This window comes from Falco naumanni, chromosome 3, assembly GCF_017639655.2.
Source record: "Falco naumanni isolate bFalNau1 chromosome 3, bFalNau1.pat, whole genome shotgun sequence".
NCBI classification, from domain to species: domain Eukaryota; kingdom Metazoa; phylum Chordata; class Aves; order Falconiformes; family Falconidae; genus Falco; species Falco naumanni.
The window spans coordinates 92,834,441-92,848,186 of record NC_054056.1 but is presented as its reverse complement, the minus strand read 5'-3'; the positions used below and the strand labels follow the sequence as shown (position 1 = coordinate 92,848,186).

The 13,746-nt window shown below is 38.6% G+C and overlaps 1 protein-coding gene across 4 annotated transcripts in view; it reads left to right on the top strand.

The window, feature by feature from the left end:
* The window catches only part of STK3 (serine/threonine kinase 3), a 138,375-nt gene that overhangs the window by 17,653 nt on the left and 106,976 nt on the right, over positions 1 to 13,746 (top strand). For all 4 annotated transcript variants that reach the window (XM_040586646.1, XM_040586648.1, XM_040586645.1 and 1 more), the window contains exons 5-6: positions 12,743 to 12,907; positions 13,328 to 13,495. In XM_040586646.1, the coding sequence (XP_040442580.1) occupies positions 12,743 to 12,907; positions 13,328 to 13,495 (333 nt within the window). The remainder of the gene's footprint in view (positions 1 to 12,742; positions 12,908 to 13,327; positions 13,496 to 13,746) is intronic.

Genomic DNA, 13,746 nt, shown 5'->3' with positions numbered 1-13,746 from the left:
GCTTACAAACTAAAGTCAAAAGCTTCTGCAGTGTGATGCAGAGGTTATTCAGTGCTTGTCTAATAAAATCCTTATTATGGTTTTGAATGATTGACTGTTAACGATCACAGATTACACATTGCTGCTGGGTGGCGTTATCTCAATTTTTAGGGATTATTTTTCCTTTGTTCTTTCATAGTAGCATTGTTGATTCCTTCAAAAATGGGTTGTGGTATTGGAATCTTAAAATGAGATTATTTTTTTTTGGTAAGCTTTTTTGAAACATTGCGGTAAAACTGTACCTATCTGCTTGGAAATGGGCTCATAATAGAAAAGTAGTTTTCATCTCAGGAAAAAAGGTGTTTGTGTGCCAGAAATAAGGTGCATATTATATGTTAATTGTCATGAAAGAAGAGCAAGTTAGAGCTACACTGTCTGTCATTCATCTGTTTCCAAAAAAACTGTGTATGTATATATATTTACAAACAAATAAGGCTGTCAAAAAAAGCATTCAGAAGTTGGGATGTTCAGAGCTAAGACTGGCCATGCAGCATCCTCTGGCAAGTGTGCAGTGTGAAACGCTAATTGTTCCCTCTTCCCTCTTTTTCTATAGGACTCAGTGTTAGTGGATCATGCTCAGTCAGTGAGGAATCACTGTATATGCTATTAAAATAGTATATAATCTGAGGTCTGGTGTTTATTTGCAAAATACTAAAAGAGGTGATCTGGAGACAGAATTATCTTTTCCAAAATTTATCTGACCTTCATCTTTCCATTAAAATAAATACTGTTATTAATTAATCAGATACTACTGTGAACACCTACAGGTCACTTCTAAGGAGAATTAGCTTCCTGGATGGTATCTGTAGTTTCCCACCTAGATTACCCAAGGCAGGTGCATAAGATGTTGGAGATCACTTTGTGGGCAGTTTTAAAACTGTTGGTAGCCACGTAATATTAAAATGCTTAGCATCACATAATTCACTAACTTTCTGTATTTAAAGTGTGCTTCTTGGAAAAAGCTTACAAAATACTGCTTCAGTTCTAATGGCTGTACTTGCTGGGTTTCACTATGTTTATATTTGCTACTGATCTTTTTCTGCAGTTGGGTCACCACTAAAAGCTGAGGGAGGGTATATTATGTTGAGAGGGGGATAGAATTTTCATGCTTTTTCTATCTGTACAGACTGTCTAGCTGCATATTCAACAGATGTCATTTCATTCCCCACCTTCCCCCAAGCTTCAGAAAGCAAAATTGGGGAGATTTTTAGGACAATGGCAGGAGTTGCATCTGTGGCTTGAAGTCAGTTACTCATTTTCAAAGAAAAGATTGTTAGAATTAGTTAATGTAAGCAGTAGCTGTTTTCCCCTCTTGTATATAGTTTTTGTTAATGCCAGTTTTAAGTTGCTGAAACAATAAAATGATTATGTAAAAACAGAATGTTAAGGAACTTATACTAATGTGTTCAAGTCAGAGGCAGCTGTTCAAATGAATGTTTAACATAAATGAGAGGTCAGTCCTCTATTGCTACCCCATATACACCTCGCATCACGAAACACTCACAATGTCTTATTTTTTTAAGTACTAAAGGGTGGAAGTTTAACCTTACTGCCTCCCCACAGTGCTCTTTCCTCTCAAGGAACCCCATCATTGTTTGCCTTGGAGAGCTGTAAGTATCGGCTGAATTGTTAATGTCTTTCCAGATTGAGTCAACCTCTCTGCTTATAAAATTCTAATCTGGGCAATAAAATTTGTCTCAGTCTGAGGAATTAAGCCAGGTTTCATTAAGGTCAAAACAGCGTATCCTTCTTCCATATATATTTTATTTTACAATAAAAGATTATGTGTTTAAAGTTGGGGTGGATTTATTGCTGTATGTTGTGGTGAGGAATTATCGGAAAACTGCAGGTAAAAGAAAGGTCACCCTGTTGAAATTGGATGTTTATTTTAGAGGTAGTGAGGAAGGAGGTGAAGAGTATGCCATTGATTTGGAATAAGTGATTTTAAGTTGGAGAGGGACCTCTGGAAGTAATCTAATAGAATATCTTGTTCTAAGGAAGGTGAACTCTGTAGTTTGATTAGGTTAATCAGGACCTTGTTCAGCTGAAACTTGAAATCTGAAGAGGGAGAAATACAACGGTTTCTGCAGCCCTGTGAACTTCTTTCTTGTATCTAACTGAACTTCCTTTGTGACAACTTGTGACTGTTGTCCATTCTTCTTTTTCTTTGCTACTCTGAGAAGTTTCTGCCTCTGTTGAGGGTACTTTGTTATCCCTCCTTTAGATTGTTTAAAAATGCATAGAAATATTCACTCTTCTTGAAAGACTTTAAAGAATTCACTCTGTCAACTTGGTACATCAGGTGCTCTAGCCCCCACTGCTGGATGTACCAGATTGTCAGCATCTTTCATAGTAGCCTGAAACTGGGTGCAGCATTCCAGACTTGGTTTTACAAGTGCTAAATAAAGGGGAATATTTGCCTGACCTGACTTGCTGACTGTGCTTTCCTAATGCTCACCAATATATGGTGAACCTTCCCTGCTGTGAGGGTATGTTGCTGTTCAGCTTGTCTACTGGAGCTGCCCCAGAACCTTTCCTGCAGTTGTGCTACCTGCTTCATTGATCCTCAGCTCGTACTAGTCATGGCATGGTGTTCTTCTGTCCTAGGTGTGGAACTTACAGGTTTGCTGCAAACATAGTTTCTCCACCTCATTGAGGTCCCTGTGAGTAGTTAGCCCTGCCTTTTGGTGTGTTGACAGCTTCCCCTCTGTTTCATATCATCCATGAACATGGTGGGGATGTGTTCTAGCTCAGGTTCTTGATGAAGATGTCAGGAGTATTCACCCTAGTATCAGCCATCTAGGCATATCACTTATAACTGGCTGTTGGTTACATTTTGAACCGCTGTTGAGCCAGCTGTTCTTCCACATCTTCTCCATGATTCCTCAGATTTGGCTAAAAAGATATTATTTGAGACTGTCAATAGCCTTGGTAAAGTCAAACTTATGTCCTTGGCTTTCTCTTTATCGTCATAGGAAAGTGGCCAGGTTAATTTGGCATGATTTCCTTCTGGTCACCTTGTGCTGGCTGTTTCCAATCACCTTTTTACCCTTTGTGTGTCTAGAAATTAGCTTCTGAGAGGATTTTCCCCGTAATATCCTGGGGACTGAGGATAAGCTAGCCAGCCTGTAGTTCCTTGGATTATTCTTCTTGCCTTTTCTGAAGATGTTGTCATAAGGGACATCCCCTGATTGCTGTTAACTTTTGAAAGTTGGTAAGAAGTAGCCTTGGGTTCGCATTAGCCAGCTCCTTGGCACCTTTAGATATGTCTCGTCTGCTCCCATGGATTTGCATTTGTCCAATCTACCAGAGTAACTCCCAATTTATTTCACTTTGCTACTAGGCAGAGACAGCTGAGAGCCAGAGAAACCCTACTATGGATGGATGCAAAGAAGATGCTTAGGAGATTTCTGCATTGTCTGGCAATAGGTGGACCGCCCCATTTAGCAGCAGGCTAACATTTTTCTTGTAGTTTTTTTCCTTTCTTTCCTTTTTTTCTACATGTAGGCCAGTACAAGCTCTTTTTGTTGTCCTCTGTATTGCTGTCCAGTTTCAAACCCACCATGGCCTTGGCCTTCCTTATTCTGCCCCTTAGTATCCAGGCAGTACTTCTTTATTTGTCTTTAATAAACTGTTCCTGTTGTATGCTTCAGTTTTTTGCACTTTATCTCTGCCAGGAGTTCCTAGTTAATTCAAGATGACCTCCTGCTGGTTTTGCTTGTTATCTTGCATGTCAGAAAGGACTGTTTTCATACTTTGAGGAGGTTGCCCTTGATACTCAACCAGCTCTTCAAGGCTCCATTGCCCTTTTGGGGAGCATGCCCTGGAATCCCACTTACTAGGTTCTTTAACAAGCAGAGGTTTGCTGTCTGGAAATCTGGTTCTGCTGCTTGCTTTTGTCATTTCCCTCTGTAACTTAACCTCCACCATTTCATAGTTACTTGCCAAGGCTGCCTCTGCCATCCTTGGCAAGTTCTTACTCTACTCATGAGTATCTGGTCTAGTGGAACATCTCCTGTAGTGGGCCTGTGCAGCACCTGCAGTAAAACTTATTACTGCTCCTGTTTTTTTGTACCTTGCCATATTGCCCTCCCAACAGGTATCGAGGTGGCTGACACCCCACCTCCCACCCCCCATAAACAGTGGCCTATGATCAGAGGCTTCTTCCAGTGCTGATGACTTCACCTACATCACCTTTTTAACTGGGTGGTTTGCAGCAGATGGCATCCATCTTTTAGGCTGCCCTTCTGGTTTTGATTTATAAACTCTTAGCAAGTTTAAGGGTTCCATAGCAGAGCTGCATGTTCATGTGCAGCTCACCCCTACCCACCTCTCCTCCTTGTTGTGAGGAGCCTGCACCCATGTCTCACAGCGTGTTAGTTGTGTGAGCTATCCCATTGAGCCTCTAATTCAAGTGACATCATTGTTCTGCAGTTGTGCACATGCTGGCAGCCTTTCCTGTTTGCATCACAGGCTGTATACTTCTGTAGACAGGGTTTCAGGTGTACCCATCTGTCCTACTTTCTCCAAAAGCGAGTGAGAAAACTTCCTCTGGAACCCTCTCCAAGATGTGCTTCCCTGTTCTCTGTTTCTCCACTTAAATGAGGGCTTTGGTTTCTGTTCCCTGGGGAACCTAGTTTAAAGTTCTTTTCACTAGGTTAGCAAGCCTGTTGGCAAAGATACTTTTGACCTCCTTTGTCAGGTAGATCCTGTTTCTCTCTAGGAGTTCTCATTCCTCTGAGGATCCTGTGTTCATAAAAATACTAATACTTTGCTGCTGTTAGCAGGCCTGCTGGAAGGTGGTGATCTGAAGGTATATCTGCTTTTGCTTGAGGCTTTTCCCCTTGTTTGGCAGGATCAAGGGCAATATCATGCTGACCCTTGTTCACTTAATACAGGTTATTCAGGATCTCCCCTGGTGATGTTGTCAGGGTCAATGGGGGTGGTGTGAATAGGTGTGTAGTTTGTGAGCCAAATGATCTGTGTGCAAATGTGTTTTATATAATGGTGAAGCTGTTTTTAAACAGCGACAATGCAAGTAAGTGCTTCCTGTTTGAAAGGCACGTGGCTGTGCTGTTTTAACTGACCTGTGGTTAGGACTTCCACTGAGCCTCTTGACCTTATTCACAGTGCTTTGTCAGAAAAGGACTTTGAAGAACCAAAGTAACTAAATCTGTGCTGATCACAACTGTGTGTAGACGTGACAAATCCATGTTGCTGTGCTACTTAATCATAGTCAAAATCTTTTTTCTCATGTTATTTGTACTTAGTACAGTGCTGGAGAGGCTCTGTACTGTTCTGCATTACTAACTTACTTCCAAAGTTGTGCTCAACATCTTGTTAGCCACTTCAGTACTTCATAGATGTTGTATAGTAAGTTGGAACTTGGTAGTAAAGAATAAGGGCTAAGGAATCAGACTTCTATATGCTAATCAGTTCTTGATCTCCCTGTGTGTACTTACTAGTACTAGCTGATGTTGAACATGTGACCATGGGAGGTGCCTGAGATTTCCTTGAAGTTTTCCATATGAGCTGCTAGATATGTTTTAGATAATTTTATGTTGCTGCTGACTATAGTAATTTTCAAACTACAGACACAGGATTCAGATTTGTTAGCGCTATCTTGAATTATCCAGTATGAAAATGCTAATTTGAGAAGAGAAAATGGGGTCTGTTGCATATTATATTCAAGAAACATTACAAAATTTAATGTTACTGGGATGACATAGTACAAACCACAAAGCTGATAATCACCTGATTATAACTGATAATCACCTGTGCAGTGAAGGGTCATTCAATAAACATAACAGGGCTTATTGCAGCATATTTTCCATATGATTGTATGTGTGCAGCATGACTTGAGCTCAGTAAGAATGATGCTGCCTCACTTCCTTCACATGATCCTATGCTTAAGTTGTTATACTTGAGTAAAACTGGTAATTCTCCTATGGTAGTGAGTTCTTATTCCAGTAATTATCGTAATATTTAGGTGTCTCCTTAGTTATATAATAGGAGGAAGAAGGGATTATCCCCATTAGTTTGGGACAATTATTGAAAGTCTTAGACCAAACCTTGCTGTCATGAGTGAGGTACCAAATAATGATATCTAAATTACTTAAGACATAAGCTGTGATTTTTGTTTGAAGAAGTCCTCACACAGAGCATGTAGATCTGCTTAAAAAAAAAAGTCTGAAATGCGATTGCTATGAAAGGGATGTTCAAGGAAAGTGGCCTCAAGAGAGTGCAGTCTTACTGAAGTCTGGAGCAGACAGTGGGAACCAGAATTTAATGTTGACTTCAGGCTAGAGCTGCAACTGTAACAACAACTTTTCTCTCTGAAGCTTTTTGCCTTAATTCATAAGTTATACTTCAAATATTAAAAGCGGGAAGGGTATTGTAGTAGCTGTCATTTATTCTCCCCTGCTCATTTGTTCATCTCTCCATCCTTGTCATCACATAAATGAAGAATAGAAATATGTGAATATGCTAAGATCGATGATGTTCCAGCTTCATAGCTTCTGCTGGAAGAATGTTTATACCACGGTGCCTTTATTTGCCATGAGAGTGGATTTACCCAGTGTACTTGACCTAATCAGACTGTTTAGATGCAGTAATGTGATACTTCCTGGAAGCATCAGGCTCATTGTGCATGTATTACTTGGTGTAAAAAGAGCAGCTGGGAATGGACTTAAGCAGTTAAAGCAATTCAGCTGACCCAGACCCCTTCAGAGGGGCCCTCAGGAAGGAGAATGCCTGTGAGCAGAGAACCTGTAGATGAGTTGTCCCAACAGCTGCATGGATTAGGTAGTGTGTGATAGACTGCATAAATGCATCCTTAAGTCTCCCTTGTGCATAGCATTGATAGCCAGTTAGATGTAAATATGTGGATTGGCTGGTATCCTAATAGATGTGGAACACCTGAATTTGCTGTGATCTGCTTTGCTCCAAATTTCCATTTTAAGGACTGGCTTCCTGGCTAATGTTTTAATGTAGATTTTATCATTCATTTTAATATTTAGCTTGCATGTGGGTTTGATGATGAAGGATTTGAAGCTGCTTCATGGTTGACTCATATTTAGAGGGTAGCACCAACCCATCAAAGAGACATAGCATACAGAATTAGAACTAAACAAAGATACCAAGCAGATAAATGTTCCATAGGATTTTAAATTAGGATCTTGACACAACTAGCAATTGGAAACAAAGCAGAAAGATAATGTCTGTGAAGTTATACTAAGATGCAAGGTATAGAGCATGCTGTGCTGATGTAAGAATGGTGCTGTATGTTTCAAAGCTCGAAATAACATAAACCAACCATTTTAACAGGAAGCACGATACCCATATGGTTTGATCAGGAGTAGTACGGTGTAAGAACCATACAGCCAGACCAGGATAGCAACGCTGACTGTAACATATTCCTGGTATTAAAATAGTAAATACTTCTGGTTGTTCTGTGTGGTAGTTACCAATGGCATTATTTGTATGATGACATTTAATTGCTGTTAGAAATGGAGTACTGGATATTAAATAGATTAATTCTTGTGCTATGACCTACAATAATTGTGTGCTGTGGCAAGGCATATCATGGGCTGATTCTGTACTTAGCTGTTTCCTTAAGTTGAAAGTCACTTGCAAGGGCATAGTCACTACACTAAATACATGGAGTAGAGCCTGTGATTTAGGGTAAAGAAGGGAAGGAGGCAGTTAGGAAGCATTCTGATGTGGATTTTAAGAGTTTATTTGTGGTTTTGTAAGTTTTTTGTGAATAAACAAACAATGGGAGGAGCTTTGGATCTGTTTTTGTATGTTTTGGTCCCCCGTTGCTTGCAACAACCAGTACACTCAAAAAAATTTATCTGCTTCCACCTATTTCCCCAGATTGCATCAGGTTTATATTAGTTTGTGCCAGCTAATCTCTATATGATGTAAAGAAGACCTATACACTGTGTTTTGTTGTGCTTTAAAAAATAATATTAAAGTGTATTTTTATGTATTTCCTAACAAAACAACTTTTTCTTGTATATATGAAGACATAAACTGTTGATGCATTTAGATAATCTGTCTTTAGGAATATGTGTTGCATTTGGAGTGAGAATAATGTTGATAACATACTAGTGTTTTTGGTTGTTGCTAAACAACGTTTATACTAAATCAAGGACTTTTTGGTTTCTTGGGCTCTGCCAGCAAAAAGGCTGGAGTGGCATAAGAAATCAGGAGGGGATGCAGCCAGGGCAGCTGACCCAAACTAGCCAAAGTGTTATTCCATACCACAGAATGTCATGCCAAGTATATAAACTGGGGGGAGTTGGTCGGGGCCAGGTTGATTGCTGCTGGGGGACTGGCTGGGCATCGGTCAGCAGGTGGTGAGCAGTTGTATTGTGCATCACTTCATTATTTTTTTTTTTTTTAAATTTTTTCCCCCTTCCCTTTGGATTTTATTCCTTTTGCCTTCCCTCTCCTTTTCATTCTTCTTCTTCTTGTTATTCGTATATATTTATTTCAAATATTCAATTGTTCTTATCTCAACTCTTGAGTTTTGCTACTTTTTCTGATTCTTTTCCCCACCCTGCTGGGGGGCAGGGGGGGGAGTGAATAAGCGAGCGGCTGCATGGTACTTAGTTGCTGGCTGGGGTTAAACCATGACAGATGGATTTGGCAAAGTTCTGGCAGAAAGTGTTACACTCAGCCTGTCATAATCCATCCACGATACAGTATTTGTTAATAGTCAGAGCTTAAATTGCTTGTAGTGTGAGTCTTCAGATAATCACAGTTCTAGTGTACTTAACAAAATTATTAGATCACGTAATGAGGATTGTCTTTTCTCCAGATACCCTTCTGACCATACTTCAGTTTATCTTACAGTTGATTTAAGTCCCTTCTTGCTTGACTCCAGGTCAGGTAGATGGCTTTACTCCCTCGGTGCACTGCCAGGAAAGCTGTCTTGTTTGAGCTGTGTATTACTGGGTTTTCAGTTCTTCTGGCACAAAATTCTTTGAAGTCAGCATAAAGTAGCACAAACAAAGGCTTTGAGCAGTGTGCTACTGAATAGAAATGCTGAAAGATCTCAGAGATAAATGGCAGGCAAGGAATGCATAATGCGCAGCAGAGGCGGTAACTGCTTTTGATGGAGCATGGAGCTAATGCCACCATCAATTTCATCCTCTGCTGGCATAGGGAAAGGTGTATAAAAGTCATGGGGGCTCTTTAGGTATAGCAACACATGTACTTGGGAAAGCAATGCCAAGTTGAGCAGCTCTTACTCTGCTACATCCTTGTTGACTATGCCATGAATTGAATTGGGGAACTGATTTGTTGGCAAAATAATTTGGCAGACAGGTTTATTTTTAACTAGGGTCAGTTACAGTTGTTCAGTGGAAGGGCTGACACACAGTGGGAATTACTGCTGTAGGTTGTACTGAGAGGAGGGACTGGAGATTGGCACTGCTGTTTAAATAAATGTACGCGTAACTGTGCCCTTGGGCTCCACGCCCAGGTTTTATGAGACTGGATAGAAACTGGAATAGGGAAGTAGTTCTGTTTGTTAAATAATTAAAACTTGTTATGAGCAACTTGAGTGCATATAATCTTGCTGACTAATAATTTTTTCCTTTCTGTTGAGTCATTCTGTTGGCTTAGAGTGATTATGAGTGGGTTTTTTGTTTCTTGTGGGCTTTTGGTGGTGAGTTTTTTTTGGAGGGAGGTGCGGATGTGTACCAACACTTTCAAAACCGAAGCTGGAAGAAATTGCTATGGCGTAATTTAATTTCTGTATAGGACTGGTAGAGAAAGAGAGAGAAAAATGCAAGCCAGTGTTGCAGCCAAATTGGAGTATTCATTTTGACTTTTGTGGTTTCTTATATTTCTAAGAATGCGTCAAGTTCATTTGCTTAGTTCTTACTGTACTGTAATTGAACAGATTCATTTCAGATTTCAGTTACATTAATAGTTTCTTTGTATTTCCTTGAGAAATTGCATCACATGGAATGAAGTGTGTGTGTGCTTGCTTTTATTCTAGAATAGATGTTGATGCAAATCTGAGAAGCGTTTTCAGGGGTTTAGTACCTGCAATTCACTCTTACTGTTTTCCAGATAACGCTTGTTCAGGAGCTTAAGTGTTCCTATTATGTTGATCTAAAGCAATGAAGATAAACCACTGTGCTAACTGATGACTTACTCAGTAGTCCATGTAGTTTATGAAGCAGATAAATATTTTTTTTTCCTACTGTATTTGGTAATGAAATATCTGTCAGCTTGTTGCCAGTTTATACTTGCAACTTATTGTATCATTTGTGATAGTATATAAATTCTACAAAATATTGAAGTAGTAAATAAGAGGAACATTTTGGACTGCTCAGTCTACACCAACTTATTATTTATAGTAGATGTTTAATAATTGATTTTAATTTATTTTTTTTAAGCTGAAGTTTGTCTGGTCTGCTTAAAAAAAAAAAAAGGCAAGCAAAAGAATTCTTGTTTCTTTGTGATGCTTTTACAGAGTTCAGTAAATAACCCTATTGTGATTGATTTTTTTTCTTCTTCTTACTCTTCAAATTTTCAGGTTGTATTCAGTTACTGGACTAGTTTGAGAGTACCTTTCTCTTCATTGTGACTGAAAAATAAACACCAAACATGATATGAAAAAAAGCTGGGTATAACTGTGCAAAATCTATTGTTGACTTTAGGAACTCTAAAGTTCTAAAGAGCCTCAACTCTTCTACCTTAATTCACAGAAGTAACTGAAGGCCATGCTATTATTGAAGAATATAAAGAAAGTTGTTAAAAATTCAGCATGGTCATAGATGATAATATACACTTGTAAACATTATGTAAGTGAATGTTTTTTTAGAGACAAGAAGGTATTAACAGGCTGCAACTACTTTAAAAGTTGCAGGCTGACGTGGCAGTATCTTCACATAGTGGTAGTTGTGATATAGTCAGTGTCAGCAATACTAAGATTTCTGTTCAGTTGTACAAATTTATTGCATGATAGGAACATGATATGTTATAGCATAGCTCATGTGGATTCTTTATGCTTAATATTAAGAACTAATAGGAAACCTTTGCACAGACAGCAAACTAATCAACATTGTTACAGATATTTTTTAAAAATACAGTATTTGCGGCTGAAATTGAAGAGCTATATATTCAATCTGATTTTTTTCGGTGCGGATATCATCTGGCAGTTTTTGAGTTATGCAGGTAATTTAGAAAAATCCCAGAAGTTCAGTGAGCATTCATTCTCTGCATCAGTTGGCAACAAGAAGAATGGTGTAAGAAAAAGCCTGTAGCATCTGGTTGGTATCCATTCTCAGTCATCTCTGTAATTGTCTACTGTTAAAGGAACAAGTGATTACAGTTATTGGAACCTTCCAGCATAAGAGTACCCTGACATCTTAGTTGTCCTTTTTCAGGGCTGAGTAAGGTTTTGGGAAGGTCATCGGGGCATATCTGTATGGGTGTGGTTCTACAGCTTCATGTCAGTATGGAGCACAGGCAGAGTGAGAAATACTTATTTTAAAAAATCAACATTTACTTACATTCCATATAAAATGAAGGCACTAGCCTTAAAAGGAATGGCTTATTTGACAGTCTCCAGTCAAATTCTGTAAACTAGTTGGGAACTATTTGGGTGTTCGTATTTCTGCATGCTATGTTATTTCCCTACAGATAGTAAGTAGCAAGCTATCCCTAAGAAATAAATTTTTCAAAAGCTTTGCGAATAAAGAATTATTTGGTTTGTTTTCTGTACATCTATATCCCTTGCTCTTTGGGTTTGTGGTTTTTTGTTGTGGTGTTGTGGGGTTTTTTTGTTTGTTTGGTTTGTTTTTGGTTTTGTATTTTTGTTTGGCTGTGGGTTGTTGTGTCCGTTGGTGTTGGTGTCATCTGTCCCACCCACCCCCCCCCCCCCCCCCCCCAAGATGCTTTTAATTCATCCTCTCTAATTTGTAGATTGCTGGCAATGAGAAACTAGTAGTGGTGCAGTTAGGAACAGCAATAAGTAGACAAAAGCATGATACTACTAATTGTAGACTTAGCAGAGGCGTTCTATGTAGGAATTTGAGAAATAAAGAAAATGTGGCATTCCTTTCATCTATTTCCAAATGTAGGACTGTGCTAGTTTGTTGAGCAAACTGCGTAAAGTACTTAAGGGCATAGAAGTTTGAGGAATAGCTGTAGCCTTCTACAGTAGAGAAATTGCTATGTCTTTTTCCAGGGAAATATTCTTGTGTGTGCCACCTAGTCCAGTGGTGATCACCATTATCTTTGTCAAAACAAAGGTAATGCATAATTTAAGAACTAGTATGTATGATTTTAGTTATAAATACATTAGTTGTATGTTGTAGAAACTATGCAACTGTCTTTATGAAGGGTGTCAACATCTAAAGAGTAGTAAGTTGTGATTAGCAGGCAAGAGAATATTGCATATTCTGCCATCTGATCTGCATCAGTCAGCCCCTTCTCTAGTTTTGTAGCTCAGTTGCTCTAATTGGACTCTAGATGTGTAAAAAATCTAGCGATATGGATCAAGTTAGTAGATGGTGTTTTAAATTGTAAATGCTATTGGGCATATTCCTATGTTAAAATACCTAAGGTACATTGTTTTATTTGTTTCATAATAATCATTATGAAATGATCATGTTTTGAACAGTTCAAATACATAGACTCTGTATATACCTGAAAATGGTTTTGTGTTTTCTTGCAGCTAACAGAAGATGAAATTGCAACTATTCTGAAATCTACTCTTAAAGGACTTGAATACTTGCACTTTATGAGAAAAATACATAGAGATATAAAGGCTGGAAACATCCTTCTTAACACCGAGGGACATGCAAAATTAGCTGATTTTGGCGTGGCTGGCCAGTTAACAGTAAGTACATGTGGAAAAATCATTTAAAAGGCTTTAGTACTCCTAACTATCTTCTTTTACTTTTGTCTTTCTCTTCTGCCTTGAATTTTGTATCTGAGGAGTGACTAGTGGTAGAGCTAATGTTCTTTATCGTGATGAGTATTTAGTGTATTGCAAGGCTGTTTAGTTTTTTAGTTGTCTGTTTTTATAACCCAGTGTACTTCAAGTGCCTGATAATCCCACTTTAAACCTTTGTTTGAGGTTTATGGTTGTTGTCACCTATTTGGCCCCTGTAGGCTGGTGGACTGAATGTGGTCTTAACTGGAAGTCACTACCATTTGACCTCTGGGTGGCTAGTTTTACTTTTAAATGTAGTATTAATATAAAAAGAATATGAAAATAAATATCCATGTTTTAATTGCATAAATAATATAATTACAGGATACAATGGCAAAACGTAATACTGTTATAGGGACTCCATTTTGGATGGCTCCTGAAGTAATACAAGAGATTGGCTATAACTGTGTGGCAGACATCTGGTCCCTTGGTATCACTTCAATAGAAATGGCTGAAGGAAAGCCTCCATATGCTGATATTCATCCAATGAGGGTAAGTGTCTGTGGTGGTGTTTTCTTGTTTGTTGTATTAAACAATGAAGAAACCCTCAAACACTCAAAAAAACTAGTACTGGAATTGTAAAACTATGTTTATGATAAGATTTTAAGACTAAGGGTTTTTACTTGCTGTCTTGCTTTCTATTTACTGCGGTTTGCCTGTGTTTTAACACATCTGTATCAGGTTTCAGGATGCTTTTATTTCCACTTGAGAGAGAGCTAAAGCAGTACGTGCTTAATTGACTT